Raw genomic sequence first — 16,637 nt, 5'->3', positions numbered from 1 at the left:
GCGCCAGCGATTCACTTACTCAAGTCAAAGCTTTCAAGAATTAAAATCTGCTTGAGGGGGTGGTCTGAAGACTAATTAGCTGTGTGAGGTTGTGTGGGGGGGGGTGGTAGGCATCTGAGGCTCGTTAACGTCGCTCTCATCACTCCGAGACAGCAGCAGGCTGTAAAACTTTATAGCGTGGCCACATGAGAAGTGTATGGAGGTTGTGGTAGATCATGTCAGAGTTACCGCTCAAGGTTTACTGGCCGGAAATCAGTTTGTTCTGCAATCGAAAAGCTTATGTATGTATATATTATGTATAGTATGTATCCTGTAGTTTAAGACCCTTCATAAGACCCTGCAGGTCCCCACAGTCATGAATGTGGTGACTGATGTCATCGTGTGCTTGTGTCCCCATGTGACCCCCCCCCCCCCCTTCATTATGTCATGCACGTTTTTACTTTTCCTTTTTTGACAAATTGCAGAAAAGCAGGCAGAAAACCGCTGGACGGTGTCTGTCCGACACGCCGTCGCCGTGGTGACGCAGTACGTGGGCCTTTGCTAAATCTTTAGCGACGATGAGGGCTGTCTGATCTTCGTCAGGTTGTTTTCTCACCTTCCTCACATTTTACAGCACTGCTCCGTAACGTACTACAGGTTTGTTTTGAAGCATCCGGACGCTCCGGCGTGGAATGCCTGGTCACGGTCACAGGTACCCTCAGGAATGCCCGTTTTGGCCACGCTAAGCTAAGGTGACTTTAAACCCTTTTAAACACCGTGAAAATGATCCGGTACAGCTTAGAGTGATTGTCATGTTGTCAGAATTCAACTTGCTTGGTTAGAGTAGTGTTTGGCATGGTTGTGGATTCTGCTCTCCTACGCCCCCTGTCTGATGACTGGGGTATGGTTCCTCCTGGCAGGTTTGTTTGTCAGTACTGGGGACTGCATTTCTGGCTGCAGACTGGCAGCCAGGCAGTCTGACAGCTGTCATGCCCCCCCTTAGCCCCTCCCCCCCTAAAGCCGTGACCATTTTAGGGGAGTGACATCAGTGCATCGTGTAAAGTCCCCCCCCCCCCCCTCCCCCACACACACCTCAAACGCACTTTACTCGGCGGGAAACAAGAAGTACTGCCCCGTCTACAAGGTTCGGCTCGGAATTGGGTGTGCACACCTTCCCTGGGGGGGGTGCTCTCGATAATGGAGGGGGCCTTGACCTCGAGCACGGGTGGCTCACAGGACTGCCTGCTGGAAGGTGAGTCCGACGCCTCACGGCTTCGCGTCCCACTGGCAGGGAAACAGTGACAGTCCGGGTGACTATAAATAGCCCTCGGGGGTAGTTGGCCATCCCGGGGAGACTGTGTTGTGGGGGTGTGCGTGTAACCCCCCCCCCCCCCTGCTGTGTGTGTGAACCTCCCACTGCTCTGTGTGGTGGCTTTAGGGAACTATCTCCGTCCCCCCATTAGCTGCTGGGACACAGCGGCTCTGCCTGGTCCGAGAGCAGAGCGATCCCTGCTGTTTACGTCTCCACTGCCTGCTATCGGGTCGGTATCTGGGTGTGACTATTTGTCATCTTCCACAACAATAATTTAGGAATCATGGGCCGCCATCAGAACACTATGGCCTCTCGGCCTGCTGGCTATTCATTCTGAATAAACAACGTCATATTCTGGCATGCCAAATATGGCAAGGCCTTTGGGGGGGTGCTGTTTTTCTGAGGCAAGTGTCTGCAGCCTTGCGTTTACCTGCTCTGGACTCTCACATGACTCTGCTTCGATGACCCCATTGGGGAGTCTTTTCCTGCACTGGACATTCTTCAGGCTAGCTGGTTGCGCTAGAGGCTGTCAAACTCGTAACGCCAATCCCACGATGGTCCACACAAGACTTCATATTGTTTGGCCCTCTAGACATTTTGAGCCCTTTGTTGCCTGTTGATTAGCGCATTAAGTGTGATTCTCATTATAACCTCGTTGCATGTTTTTCCTGACTTAAATTGCTTCTCCATGAGTTAATCCAGTATTTTATAAACAAAAATGAGACAATGTTTATTGTTCCATCCATGTGTACACATGTTTATACCTGCCTCCTGTTAAATCCTGCAACTGTAGAAGTTTCTGTTGTGGCTGGTTTAAATGGAAAAGCTCTTTAACTTCTATGCAAGAGGACACTTTCAGGAATCTCAGAATTTATATCTCTATGCTGCTGGTGAGTCATGTGATTAGCACTCTGGCTCATGGCTGTGACACCTCCAATGCGCAGTTCACCTTGACCAGCAGGGGGCATAGTAGTTAGGGAAATCTGCCCCTGGGCCAGGTGATTATCTGTAATGCGGATTAAAATCTTCTAATGATAAAATAAGTCATTTTTAATTACACACACATAAAACAGGTTTCAAGTCCTATTCCAATTAATACACTTTTATTCTTTCTCTGATTCCCAATATAGGCCAAAGTCTAATTAATCTTTATTTTTAAATTTTGATCTTTAAATATATTTCAAACTTCAGTTTTGTCATCTTTGGGTCACTTGTGAAATTGAAAAAAAATGGCTGTTCGATGTCCATTACTTTTATCATCTCGAAGGAGAGTTGGATAGAACATTTTTTTCATTTTCATAACCCTAACCCCAATCCATTCGTAAACGCTTCTCCGCTATGGGGTGACCCTGCGTGAGGCAGCGATGAGAGCAATTTGAATTTCCTAATTTGACGTTATTACGGACTGTACTCGGCAGATTGACATCATCAAATTTTAATTAGAGGAAACGCTCATCTGCGTTAAGAATGATTTGTTTTAAACAAAGCGGCTGGCCCTCATATTAGGCACTTTCCCTTTTAAGTTCCATTACTGATTCCTGGATCAGTGCTTCAAATAGCTTAACAAGAAGATATATCTAATTCAGTTCTTTAAAACGCGACGTCTTAAACACTCATGAGATCTTAAGTGTTTTATTTATCTTTTTTATTTTCAGTATGGTACTGTATAACAGTTTTGAAAATAATTGCTGTTCTCATTTTGCCTGTCTCTTTAAAAGTTTAAAGGAACGTTTTGGTGCTGTTTATGGGTCCCAGCGTAATGGAGGTGTATTTTTTAAGTTTTATTTTAGTGGACTGCTAAGATAGGAGCAAAATGCAAGCTGGACTGTTCATTTTGGTTTACTTCCCATCTTTAGTCGCTGTCAGAAGGTTTAGCCATGTTGTTTTATAAATATTTGCGGTGATCCGATCTGTTACATGACTTTGCCAAGGCTATGCCAGCCGTGGTCTTTTCTGTGCTCCGATTCCATCCCAGCTACTCTCTTCTGGTCCTCGTGACGGAGCAAATGTTGGCCATTTTACATTCATTTTAGTCGAGTGATGATTCTTCTTTACGAACGGCCACAAGATTTGGATGTTTGGAACCAATGACAACCAGGGGTGGGTCTGTTGTATTTGGGGTCCCTTTCAAGCAGTCATACCCCTCCCCCCTCGCCAGAAGAGTCCGAAGATCACAGCTAGCTAGCTTTACCAGAACATGCTGCTTCAGCATCTCCTAATAAGGAACGCGTTTATTTAATATTTAGTGTAGTGACTGTTTGTGGCCAACAGGGGGCCCAAACCTCAAGGGCCCCACATAAATGCATGGTTTGAGTGATGTCCTGGAGAAAAAGCCCTCAGACACCCCAACAGTGTGCCGGAGAACGTGAATGGGGGGCTTTTGTTAGCATCAATATCTTCTCACTGTTTTGCCGGAAGGTCGCAGAACTCCTTTTAATGCCTCAGTTTCTTCTGCTGAATAACTTGCAGCATAAATGAAGCAGCTCCTGTTTTTGTGCCTCTTAGGTGTGACTTGGCACTTTCGGCATCCAAAAAAACCCTGCCATCCTCCTGCTGAGGAGTTCAGAGGATGAACTTGAACGCCTGGGGTCCTGCCGTTACCCTGCGGGGTGTCCGCTCGCGTGCCTGAGGGGCGGGGGGTCACATTCCGGAACAGCGGGACATGCAGTGACTCCAGATTACTATCATGCACCATATGCTGATCTTTCCCCTCCTCTTCCTGATATAATAAACCAAAAATTTATGGGGGGAGAGTGGTATTTTACTTTTCAGATTTGCTTTTCTTTGTCCAGTTTTAAACAGATTCACTGATGCAGCCCAAAATTGCATATTTTTCTACACGATTAATTTACAGATGTCTTGAGACCGGTTGTGTTGATGAAAGTGTCACAGTAAAACAGCTGTAGCCACTCTGGAGCCCCCCCCCCCCCCCCCCATTTTAACCTCAGGAAAATTGGGCAAGGAATGTAGAGCTGGACTGGAGCCCAATAACCACAGCCAGGAGTGCCCCCCCCAGTCTGGCCATTAGGGGCGTGTGTATGGCCCCCCCCTGTTTGGCAGTAAGCTCTGTCTAATCACTAAATGTCCCAACTGTCCCAGCTTTCGGGATGGGGGAGGTTAGGGGGCTCCGATTCCCAGCGGCCGGTGATTCCGGAACAGTCCGCTTGGCAGAGTGGAGGACCGCTATGCTTTCCTAGGATGCGGTTTTCAGAGAATTCCTGTTAATTGGAATAAAAATAATCCCTTCAAATGGAATGCGCACATCCGTAAAAAGTTACTCTCTACTCAGCCGCTAATAGCCAGCTGTCATGCATGTTCAAAACGACTAACTGAAATGTGCATCTTTGGACACATGACTGACAAGCTGTATAACAGAAGTCTGATGTTTTAAATATTTTTATACTTGCTAGATAAATTTTTCATTTTGCGACCTGTAAATTAGATGTTTATACCTGGACTAGGTTGCAGATAGATTTTTATATTTTTAAGATTTTGGAGAATCTTAATTTGTGTAGTTTTTCTTAACCTGCAACAGGGCACAGCAGTATGGGATTCGAACCTAAGACCTGCTTAGGCTTCAGATACTTGGATCCGTCTCTGTCACAGAACAGTCCACGAGGAGCATGTGTGTAGCAGTGTGGGATTCGAACCTAAGACCCCCTGGCCCAGTCCTTTTTCTGTCTCTGTCACAGAACAGCCCAAGGGGAGCCTGAGATCCGCCTCCCCAGATGATGCTGAGCTCCTGGGGCACAAAGCCGACTCAGCCAGCGGGAGTAACCGCCCAGACCCCAAGTCCTCTCGGAGTGCTCCGCGGCGCCACACGGTGGGCGGGGCACGCAGCTCCCAGGAGATCCTGGCCATGCAGCCCTCTGACATGGACAGGAAGCGCGAGGCCTTCCTGGAGCACCTGAAGCAGAAGTACCCCCACCATGCCGTCGCCATCATGGGCCACCAAGAACGTCTCCGTGAACAGGTCAGGCTCCCCACCTTTGGCTGGTCACCTGGGCGATGCTGTCAGGGGGGTGCATCCGGAGCAATGGGACAAATCCTGAAATATGTGACCCATAAATGTCCATAGATTTTCTCAGGCGTGAGCATTGAGTGTGTCACTGTGGAATCGTTCCGTTTCCTGTTTCCTTACGACTCGGATTTACATCTACACTGATTCATTCATCTGATGATTTAATCCGAAGAGACGGGGAAAGGTTACATTTTGGATTTATTCCATGGGATTCGAACCCACGACCATCGCGTTACTAGTGCAATGCTCCACGTGTTGAGCTTCAATTAATGATGCGTAAATGGGTTGGTGGTTCCATATGGATGGTGCTTATAGAGGATGACGTTAACTCGCTCACCGGACCAGCCCTCGGACTGGACGCCACTCGGAAAGGTGAAAATGATGTTTCATTAGACGCAGCCGCGGCTACACAGCAAGGCGGGGTGCCGGCCAAGGACCGTGCCGTTTGATCGTGGCGTGGTATGATGAACCCGAGTCTCGCTCCGTACATCGTGACCGACGTTCGCAGCTTGCCTGATTTATTTGCTTGGATTCGTATCCTGGGCTGATGACTGACACGTCTGGTTTTTGTCATGCACAGGAAACCTCAAGCGGAGTTTAACGGCAGGCTAACTAGGAACGTACCTTTGGCTGTTTAAATCAAATCAAACACAATCAGTGTAGGGCTAAGTAGGCGACGGATTCTTTGTTTACGAGCTCGCTGTAAATCTGACGGCTGTGGTCAGGCCGGGTATTGCAGGTCCCTGCTGCCTGACTCGGGGCCTTAATTACGCGTGCTGCCTTTCCAGAACATTCCACATTACCCTATGAGCTTGTTTTGAATCACTCCAGTGTGACCGACTCTGGGTGTGAGGAATGTGTGTGGGGGGGGGGGGGGAGTTGTCCCCCCTCACCAGGGCAGGGAGGGTAGGCATTGGAACCTGGGGAGGAGGGTCACCTTCTGCTGGGATGTGGGAGGGGGGGGGGGTCATGTGACCTTAAGTAGAAACAATGGGCTCTTGAGGATCTTTTAAACTCAAGGCCGGCAGAGATGCATGAAGTTAGATGGGGGGGGGGGGGGGGGGGGGGGTGCAGGATCGTTAAGACTCCCCCACAGGAGAGATAAACGTGTGTATTTAAGGCCGCCGCTCCCCGACTCTGAGTGGGGAGGGGTGTACTTCATCGTCCCCGTCTCCCGTGTGCCAGTCGAGCCTGCTTGGCAGTGCCCTGGGCTTCCCGTGGTTGTGCCATGACGACGGCGGCGGCTGGGCTCCGGCCCAGAGCACTGAGCGCCGTCTGTTTCCAGGAACAGATCTTCCGCTTGTACACGGTGTAACTAAATCTCAGAGTTGTCTAATTCACATTGTTTAATTAGTAATTTTGCTGTAGTCAATGGAGACTCGGTATATTGTGGGTTCATAGCTGAAAATTGTGTGATCATAAGTTACCTTAATCCATCCATCTTCCGACTATTTGTCCAGTATAGGATCATGGGGGGGGGGCTGGAGATAAGGGCAGTGCAGAGGCATTTTGGCAACACACTCAATGGTTTAAAAGAGAAGCATTCGGTACCTAAGAAGTTCATGCATAAGTTCACATTAAGTTGCCTGGGCAAAATGGGCAGGTGTTCAAGCACCCCCAGTACCCCCCCCCCCCCACCCCCCCGCAGGAAACACAGTGTGGGCAATTTAACCTGAATCCTGGAGCTGTAAGGCGGAAGTGCTGCTCCACTGTCATTCCACGCTGTCACACATTCCTGCAGTGACCCCAGACTAATCGAAGACAGAGGAGGGCAATTAAGGCAGTTTTATTAAGTCTCTGGTCTGGCACAGACTGTAAAGTCTCTGTTTGATGAATAGGACACCGTTACGTTACACCCTGCCTCTCCAGATGTTTGCAGCTGTTCACACCATCCCTGGATAGTATCTGAGTCCGTCTGGTCTGCCCTCTTGGATAGGAAGGGTTAAAACAGATCATCTTTTAAGAATGTCACATGGGGGAGAGAGAGGGAAGGAGCGAGAGAGAGAGAGAGAGAGAGAGAGAGAGCTCATCCATTGCCCAGGGTCTTGTATTAATACTGAATTGTTAGGCAGCTGTTTTCTTTATTCTGAACATAATATAAAAGGTGCTGCAGCTCATGTCTGAAAGCAACCCGCCTCTCTTATAACCAAGATTAGGAATAAGTACTGAGTCTGAAATCTAAACTGAGTATGCAGTCCACTTGCTAACTGTGAACCCATCAGTTTGGGCGGATGAGCAATTAAGACAGTATTTCCTGCTATACAGACTATTTTTGCGGAGATGGAATTAGAGGCTGATGAGATACAGGGTAACAGGGATTTTCAGAGGCAGCGCCAGTGGGCGACGGTCCTGCCTAATTATGGGAATCTTCCAGTTTCTGTTGCAGTTTTCTGGGTGTTTTTTCCCTTTACTCAGCATGATGAGACTACAGTGCCCTGCCCCACGGACATATGAAACGGGAGGGGCTCGTGTGTAACGGGCAAAGAGTCAGCGCACAGGGGCTCGTCCAGCCCGTGACGAGAGAGTAAGGTGTTCGTTTGCATAGGGGGACTCTGTGTGGCACTCAGTTTGTGATCGGAAGGTTGTTTGTTCAAATCCTGGGGCTGGTAGAATAATCCCATCTTTGGGCTTTTGAGCTATAGGCTCTTAACCACAAGGGATGCTGGCTGACCCTAATCTCTGGCATTGCTGTGGACTAAAGCATCTGATTAATAAAATATATATAAAAATAATGTAAAAAAAAAAAAAAGGTTTTTGGATCGAACCTGGTGCAGGTGAAGCGGGCTCCGGTTCTGGGGGCGGGATCTGTCGCCATGGTGAGAGGTGATGTCATCACCTGGGCAGCTCTCTTTACATGCCGCCTGCGCCAGGCTGGAGCGCATGGGAGTGCCGTGCTGGGATCGCAGCTCAGCGGAGGCATGGAGTCCGATCCGCAGGCATCTGCCCTCTTCCTGGAATATAAATAATGTTTTTATAGGGCGCAGGGGAAAAATACAAACACACACGAACAATCGGAAAGTAACTGCGCTGCTCCTTGGATAAAGGTACGGTGGAAACGCACTCGCGGATCGCGAGCTATTTCTTGGACTAAAGATATTAGTTTAAAGCGATCAGACTTACGCTGTGTTGATGTAATATTCAGTTTTCTGCGTTACAGCGTGGTTTCCTAATATTGGATGCTTGCGGTGCCGGTTATATTCGCAGAAGAGTTTTTCTTTCTTTTTCTTACTGAAGACAGAGTCCGGAAAAGTTCGCTCTGCTTTTCCCCCTCGAAAGGCAAAAAATGCTGGGCTCAGCAGAAAGGAGAGAGTGGGCTGAATTTGGAAAGCGGTTCTCAATAAGGTGCTGCGCTGATCGGGCTCGTATCTAAACATCGCTCAACGGAACAGCAACTGCTGTGCATGTAAATGCCACTCTGGCCATTTCGATCTGCTCTAGCTGTTCCTTCCTCTGTCCGATACCCGTGTTTAAAGTGTTGATGATAATGAATATGGGATGACATTAATTTTAATAATAGTAACAATAACCGATGGTTTAATGTAATAATTAGTGCGTTTCACAAATAATACCTACATTAAAGCATGGCTTGGTGCAAATTAATGTTAATTACAATGTCTGTATAAATTTGAGTTATCTTGCATGTTTGCTTGCAAAAACCCGAAAGTAACTGCGAAGCGTGAGATGCCTCTATCTCCGTATACCATGTGCCGCACTCCTGCGGGGACAGTTTTGACACATTTGCCAGCAAGTAGGGACCTGCGAGAGGTTTAGCGGGGGGTCACTGTCAGGAGACGTTTTTTGCATACGATCAAACGGCACACATTCACAGAAATCCGGAATTGTAACGATTGTCAGGACATGTTGACTTAAATTACTGAACATGGGATGATGCAAGAGAATCGGCAAACAGATGGCGAAATCTGTTTGTCGTTTCAGGGGAAGTAAGACGTTTTGGGTGGGAAAGTCGGGGGTTGGACTTGTGACCAGTGTTTTCTCTTGGGACGGATATGGATATTCCGGAGTGGTTTGCTTGTCGCTAGCTCCCTGCTTAATGATAATTATTAAACAGTAGGCTATATAGGTGCAATATGTTCGTGAAGTATTACAGGGTGTCCCTAGTCCGTCTATAGGCAGAAAAAGCCACATTGTCAGCGAAGATCGTTGTTACAGTAGTGCTTGCGAACGACACATATAATAGCCTATTACTGTTATTGTTTTAAAATGGTGTAACTAAAACCCACGGGCACAGTGGGACGGCTTCAGCTATGTGTCCATGTGCGACTGAGGTTTTAAGTGTGTGTTTCTTTTGGTTGGTTTCGGCTGATGAGTCTAGCAACGTAGCGATCGCAGCGGACACACGCATCCGGCACAGTAGACTGTTTGGCGGCCCGTGGGGTTTGGGATCGGAATCGGGCTCAACTTTTCGTTGTAGGGGTGCGGCAGGTGAATGATGGCAGTCAGAGGCCGGTTGCATTGTTTTTTTCACCTATACTTACTCGTCTAGCGAGTTCGGCATCACGCTTGACAGATGTGATTAGTTTTGTTTTGATTTTATTTTTGGCTCGGATCCCTGCCTCAATTACAAATCTGTTTGCACGCCCAAAGACTTTGGGAGGACGTCTTGGTGGCATTGTTCGCGTCGGTAATTGTGAGGGTTGATACATTTGAAATATTATACAGAATCATTCCCTCCTTTTATGTACGCTTTCTATGGTGTAGAAAAAAGGGAACTCTTCAGTACTTAGTAAGAGGCGACGATTAATAATGTAGGAAAGTTTTTTTTTTTGCTTTATTTTTTTATGTTTGCTTTGATAATATATCAAACTCCGGTCTGCCATTGTGGTGCATTTTTCCAAACTGGGGAAACCAGCTTTACGTTTATTTGTTTATTTATTTAGGATTTGGTCAGATTTTAATGATTAATTGAGCCCCGGGGCTCCTCTTCTCCTTTCTGGGCCTGTTGTTGCCTGTTCTCCTTGAACTTTCAGCTGGCAGCCGTTTGCCCCGCTGAAAAAGAGCAGCCGCACCTCGGGAGGAAGACACCTCGTGTTCAGACGCCAGGGCTGCGGTGTAGCGCCTCCCTGCCCTAATCCTAACCCTAACCGCACACGGGACAGGTGACAGTGCGCAAACCGAAAGAGGAAGCAAACGCCATCTCTTTATTAGTATCGTAAAAGGAGCAGGAACTCTCGTTCATCTCTGAGGTTCTTCGGGTTCTGAAGTTTTATCAGCCACCTTGTGTCCTGACAGCAGACAGATATTGTCTGTGGATGGAAGCCAGCAGGTAAAAATAGAAAACAGGCCCAGGTTATATTTTATACGTCAGAATGTTTTGCATCAATACCGAATAAAGAAGCAAAAAAATTCAGGTAATTATTTTTATTCATCTTTGAGATATGTTGAATGAAATAGCTCAATATTTTTGGCTGACCTGCTGAAAAAGAGTTGCGATTTAATGGATGATTTCGGTGTGGCTTTTGAAAGAAGTAATGACAAGGCACGATGAGTATACGCCTACCCTTTATTGTCATGAAAAAAAAAAATGTAAGTATGACACTAATGAAGCATTTCAGGACAGTTTTTACTCCCCTTCAGTCACTAAGCTCACCTCCCAGTACCTACTCAACATGCTGCTCAGACCAACATTAGCACAAGAAACCAGTGGAGGCAGCTGCACGCCTGTCCTTCATACTGAGAGAACTTGAGACGGTCTATGAGTTTCCACCAATTACAATCCGCCTCCATGTTTCGATTTCATCTTCTAAAAGATTTTAATGTTAGTGATTCTTTTTGAGGTTCCTAGAACCTCCTACCGTTTCTCTAGTGATCATTTGTTGTTCTGATCTCCACACACAAGCCCTCCTGGGGTGTTTAATCTTTTTTCCTCTTGTTTTTAACCTTTTATCGCAGGAATGCGATGGTGGCCCTCTGTAGTGCCTTCTGATGTGTGATTGGTTCAGTATCTGTGTGATATCCAGTCGTCGGCCTCCCATTGGTCAGGGTCAGTGTCATTCACATAGTCATGCACCCTCCCCCCTCATTTCTGGCTCCCTATCTGGTTCTTTAAACCTGTGCCAGGATGGTTTAATTCCTTTCTCCTGCCAAGGCTTATGGCCCTGGCCAGAGCCCGGGCCAGATAACGTGGCCGTGACCCATTTTGTGTGCTGGCGGTCAGATTAGCATGGCCGGATTAGTGTGGTCGACAGTCGGAGCGTCCGGCCCCCGGATTCAGGGTTTCTGTAGTCCTTTATTGAGCCCCCGCTTGTGGTCGCGTCGCAGAGCCCTGACCTGATCTACCGTAATTCCCCTCCCTCTTACCTCCTCTTGTGGCTCACTCCCATTGGCCAGCGTCAATGGTGTTGGTTCCATCAATCCAACATACAGTCAGTCAGCTGTGGTTCAGCTGTTGGTAGACCCCCACCCCCCCCTTTTCCATTTTGTGTGTGAAACAACTTCTTTGTGCCCAGGGGTGAATCGTAGGATTTTGTTTTAAGGTGGGGAGGAATAAGAGGGTCCATCACTCATACAAAGGGGCCAACCTTAGCATTAGCCAATGATTTGTTTTGAATCGGTGAGCAATGTGGGAGGGGGTCCTCCGGGGGCCAATCAGGGGCACTGGCCCTATCTGAAAACTGTAGCCCCGCCTCTGTATGTGCCGCCTGTTTGCGCCTTTGCTGTGGCGCCTGACATCTCCTTGTACTTCCACTCAGCCTGTTCCTCACCTCGATGGTCGTCGAGATATGATCCAGCCCCAGAAGATGAGGGCAACAAGCTCGGCAGCGAGTAAAGTATTTTTTAAAAAATGTGAGATTGGTTAAAAAGATGTCAGCCACCTTGTGCCAGTTGGTCACAGGCTTCGGGTGGAGAACATACTTATTTGGACCAAGGGGATGAAGCCGTTGTAAATTGGCGCTATTAAATATTTAGGGGCTCCCGCGGGTTCTGGGCTCAAAGCCCGGTTTTATACGCAAAGATGGGGAGGAAAATAGATTTTCTTAATAAAATGAGCCACGGTGATAAACCAGGGAAGTAATTTCTGTTAAAGGGCCATTTTTTCCTATTTATGTCTTTTGCTTTTCATGAAGGACAATGGGGGGGTGATATAGGGGGCGGGGCTTGTGTATTTAATCTCACATTCTGGTTCTGCTATTGAGATTCTGCCTCTGATTTATTTCTGGGTTTTCTGGGCCCTTTGTCCGCGTCCCTCTTGCCCATTGGCCCCCTCGACCCATCGCCAGGTTTCCGGGCTGGTCATCAATGGCAACGGCAGGGTGTCCGTGACCTGCTAGCTTTTGGGAGGCGGGGGGTCCAGTGTGGTTAGGCTGTCCCAGAACAAGTGGCAGTTAATCCTGGGGTGTTACCGGGGGGGGGGGGTTGGTCCAAAGACAGAGACCCTCCCCCCAAACACGAAGTGTGCAGCTCAGCTTACTGTAATGAGAAGCTCCTGCCAAACTGACGTGCACAAATGTTAATGTGAAGAACCGAGGCCTCCTTTGGTTGCAGGTTCGAATCCCGCTTGCATGTGAAGTTTGTGTGTTCTGCCTCTGTGGTGTGGGCAGTGTTGGGGAAATTACTCACAAAAGTGATCCATTATAGACAGACGTATAAAGCTCAGGTCCAGAAAGTTCAAATCCAGACCAGGGTTTTATTTCAACCAATCAGTTGACTACACTGTGACTGTGACTCTTCATACTCAACACTGAGTGTGGGACTTGTGCAGCTACTCCTGGTTTCCTCCTACTGTCTGGAGAATTAGCTATAATGCATCTGTGTCCTGCAATGGACTGGCATCCTGACGGGGGTGAGCCACAGTCTTGTACCCCGTTTTGGCTGAGAGTGGCTTCATGCTCCCTGCGGACCCAAGATCCTGACCAGGATAAGCTTTTGCATGGATGGATGGAATGATATGTGCCACCTCACATCATGCATCATACATATTTGTCCTATAAGGTTGGCTGCCACACTGTTAGTCCCCCGGACTGCATGATTAGATGACGTTCATCCTGCTCTGTTGTTGGATTGAGGTTAAGCAGCTGCTGAATTGTATGTTGTAGGATATTGATTTTTTTTCTAGAAGTAACTACCCCCCCCCCCCCCCAGTACTTTGAGCTGGACTGCTGCTTCACACTGTGCCCTGCAGGACTTTCGGGATTCAATATATGTTTAGATCTGGCGCTTGTAGAGACCCTGGGAGCTGTTTGACTTCATCCTGACGTCTGTGAGCCCGCGATTGAATTGGCTTAGCGGTGTTTATGGAGGGATTATCATCTTGGAATGTGGGAACATCAGGAGGCAACTGATCTGCATCGTAAGGGTGCTTCTGGCGCTGTGAAATGGCCCAAATCAGACTCCTTCACTGCCCAAACACTGCATTTTCACTGCATCTTTTGGTAAAAGACGACCAATCAGGCCGTATTACAGATCTTTACCTGTTGCCTGGTTTTGAGCTGGTTACACCAGGTTATGTATCTCTGGGCTTCACTTTCAGATCCAAATGGCAGCCAACCTTAAATTCTTGTTGCGTTGGGCTCACACAGGTTCTCAGTGCTGTGGTCATTTCCCGAGGCTCTGTTTTTGTGGCATTTATCATGCGTCCGGTTAAAGAGTCCGTCTGTCCCTGTAGGTGAGCGTCGACTTGCTTCCGCTATTCCCCTTTTCCGTGGCAGTTTTTCCGGGTTTTGCGTATCCCGTCCGGATATCCGAGCGCGGTCCCCTCGACGCGTTAACCGATTCCGCTCTTTTCACGACAGTAACGGCGATTCTGCAAGCACAGACGGCTCCGGCTCATGGGAGTTCTGCTAGTATCTCAAATTGCTATGAAAATGTCTCAAAGTGCCGACTGAGGTGAACTTTCATCCGGCTCCACCTTGGTGATTGTGATTTTATTACATCAGAGTTACTTCCTGTGCCGTTTCTGTTGTTCAGCCGGGCTGTATACAATAGCGTTTAGGACAAGTTTCAGTTGCAGTCACGCAATGCTATGTATGTCGTTTGAGTCACCTTATCTAGTTTAATTCCGTAGAAATTGTGACTTCTGCTTTTGAATGAATTTACTGTACAGTTTTTTTACATGCTAATCTCAACCTTCAGGGTGCTACACAGGCAGAAAGAATGGGAGGGGGGGGGGAGGTCAAAGGTCACAGATATGGGGGGCCCTTGCTTTAGCCCGGGTGGCAAAAACAGGCTGCTGGGCTCGTATCTGCCCCCGAAGGCCGCGTTAAACCGATAAGTGCGTCTCTGAATGCCTTACTGTTTTAGTCTTTTAAACTCTGCACAGGAGTCGTTTCTGTTCTGTTCCGCAGAGGCATTTAAATTCACGCTGGAGTGACTGGATGTGGGAACCCTGCTTCTGCTTCGTTTCATCAGCCGAGGTCGGCACAGTCACGGTCACCGTCATCCTGTGTGCATCGTCACATCCAGAGCTCAGCTGGAGACGGGGCACGGCCAAGGGGCACTGTCCGGCCTCGGGCATGGGGGCACAGGACAAGGATGGGCACTGTCACCATCTGGGACTTAAATGTAACCCAGTTGGCAGCATAATTGGCTAAATTCATTAAATATCGCCCTACTTTTGCGACACGGTGCTGCATTGTCTCACCTCCAGGGTTGCGGGTTTGAATTCTGAATCATCTCTTTGTGTGCGTGAAGTCTGCGTGTTCCCTGTGTGGCGTGTTGGTTTCCTCTAGGTACTCAAGCCCAAAGACCTGCAGTTAGGCTAATCGATGTCTCTACATTGGCCATTGTGTTTGTGTGTGTGTGTGTGTGTGTGTCACTGAGGCCGGACCGAGGCAGCGATAGAGCTGCTGGGGGGAGGGGGGTCATTATTATGTAACTGGGGGGGGCTCATGCATTGAAAAGTGCTTAATCAAATGCTGGCAGTATTGATAAACCCACTACAGGAGCTGAAGCAATGATAAAAGACGTCTTATTGGGGGGGGGGGGATTATGGCAAGAGTGCAGTCTGCAGAGACGGGAGGAAATTACTGAGAGGCTTTTGAAGCACTGTAGCAATCAGAGAGCGTGGAAATGGGCGCGGCAAGCGTGTAATTCGATCGTGGATATTGGGGGGGGCGGGGGGGGGGGCGGTTTACCTGGTGATTTAATGGCTCCTCTGGCCTACAGGGGAGGCTGATTTGCTGTGGGTCATTCCAGAAGGTTCTGCAGAGGTCCAGGCGACGTTCTGGGATTCGCACTCTCGGGTCACGAGTGGAGTGCCTTCATTATTAGTGCGTCACGCAGCTCTGTGGATTGGCTGGGCCAGAGGACACAACCAAGAGGACACGCCCCCCACACACGCTCCTGAGAACACGCCCCCCCCCCCCCACACACACACACACTCCTGAGGACACGCCCCCCCCCCCCCCCCACACACACACACACACACTCCTGAGGACACGGTCGATTAGCTCTCATCCTCGAAACATCATGTCAGGGTCTGAATGCCCGTTCCCCGCAGACGGTCTTGATACCCGAGGGCCCCGGCCCCCCAACACCGCATGATTCTCTGTGGGACACGTGGATGTGTGTAATCCATCTGAGAGTGGGGGGGGAAAGGCTGCATCTCAATCGTCGAGACAGGCCCTCCAGGAATTACGCCACCTAGAGACCATTTACTGCAGCTCGGTACTGACTCCTGTTTAACCATTTATATTTAGTCTTTTATACTGCTGGATACTTGATTACTTACACAGATAAGGATTTATTTACATTTGTCCATTTATACAGCTGGATACTTTCTCTTGTTTACTCACACAGATAGGTATTTATGTATGTGTAGTAATTAGTTGGCTACTTGTCATATAGCTATGGATTTATATTCACTCAGACAGCTGGCATTTCCCTGTTTATGCAAATGTCTGTGTGCTTATATTTACTTCATTGTACAGCTAGCTAAATATTGCTTTATTCATTTATTCATCTGACCTCGCACTGGAGTGGTTTAGGTGCTGGGTACTCAGTACAGCTGCCCGATTATCCCTCCTTAAGCAGGCTTCACCTAATGTTCACTGTGAACTGTTTGCTGGCATTTCCATGGTGATACACCCCATAGTCTGATGCTGTGTTCCGTTTGAAGTCGCATCTCGTAAAATCCGACTTCAACACAACCCCGAGCTCAGAATCCAAGATGGCTGCGCACTTTATCAACAGAAGTTAAAGTTGTAGTTTCATACTGTTTATTAGCACTTACGTCTTGTTTGTGACTCATTAAACTGGTCACACACACAGTACTGTACAAAGGCCATCTGTGGACGTGTTGCTATGGTGTTTTTATGTGCAAAATACCGTGTAATGTGGTATTATCCACTGATATTTGCTAATAATGGC

At 48.1% G+C, this 16,637-nt stretch overlaps 1 protein-coding gene across 15 annotated transcripts in view; it reads left to right on the top strand.

Moving 5' to 3' along the window:
• The window catches only part of LOC111858558 (sickle tail protein homolog), a 107,135-nt gene that overhangs the window by 59,739 nt on the left and 30,759 nt on the right, over positions 1 to 16,637 (top strand). For 11 of the 15 annotated variants that reach the window (XM_072710706.1, XM_072710704.1, XM_072710702.1 and 8 more), the window contains one exon: positions 4,984 to 5,264. The exons of 1 other annotated variant lie outside the window; for it this stretch is intronic. In XM_072710706.1, coding sequence (XP_072566807.1) covers positions 4,984 to 5,264 — 281 coding nt within the window. Of the gene's footprint in view, positions 1 to 1,064; positions 1,232 to 4,983; positions 5,265 to 8,196; positions 8,357 to 16,637 lie in introns of those variants that run through there. 3 more of the 15 variants (XM_072710711.1, XM_072710712.1, XM_072710710.1) reach the window with 3 other exon arrangements.

This window comes from Paramormyrops kingsleyae, chromosome 4 (assembly GCF_048594095.1).
Source record: "Paramormyrops kingsleyae isolate MSU_618 chromosome 4, PKINGS_0.4, whole genome shotgun sequence".
In the NCBI taxonomy this organism is placed as follows: Eukaryota; Metazoa; Chordata; class Actinopteri; order Osteoglossiformes; family Mormyridae; genus Paramormyrops; species Paramormyrops kingsleyae.
Note: the sequence above shows the minus strand (reverse complement) of the source record. Positions and strands in the feature narration are given on the sequence as shown.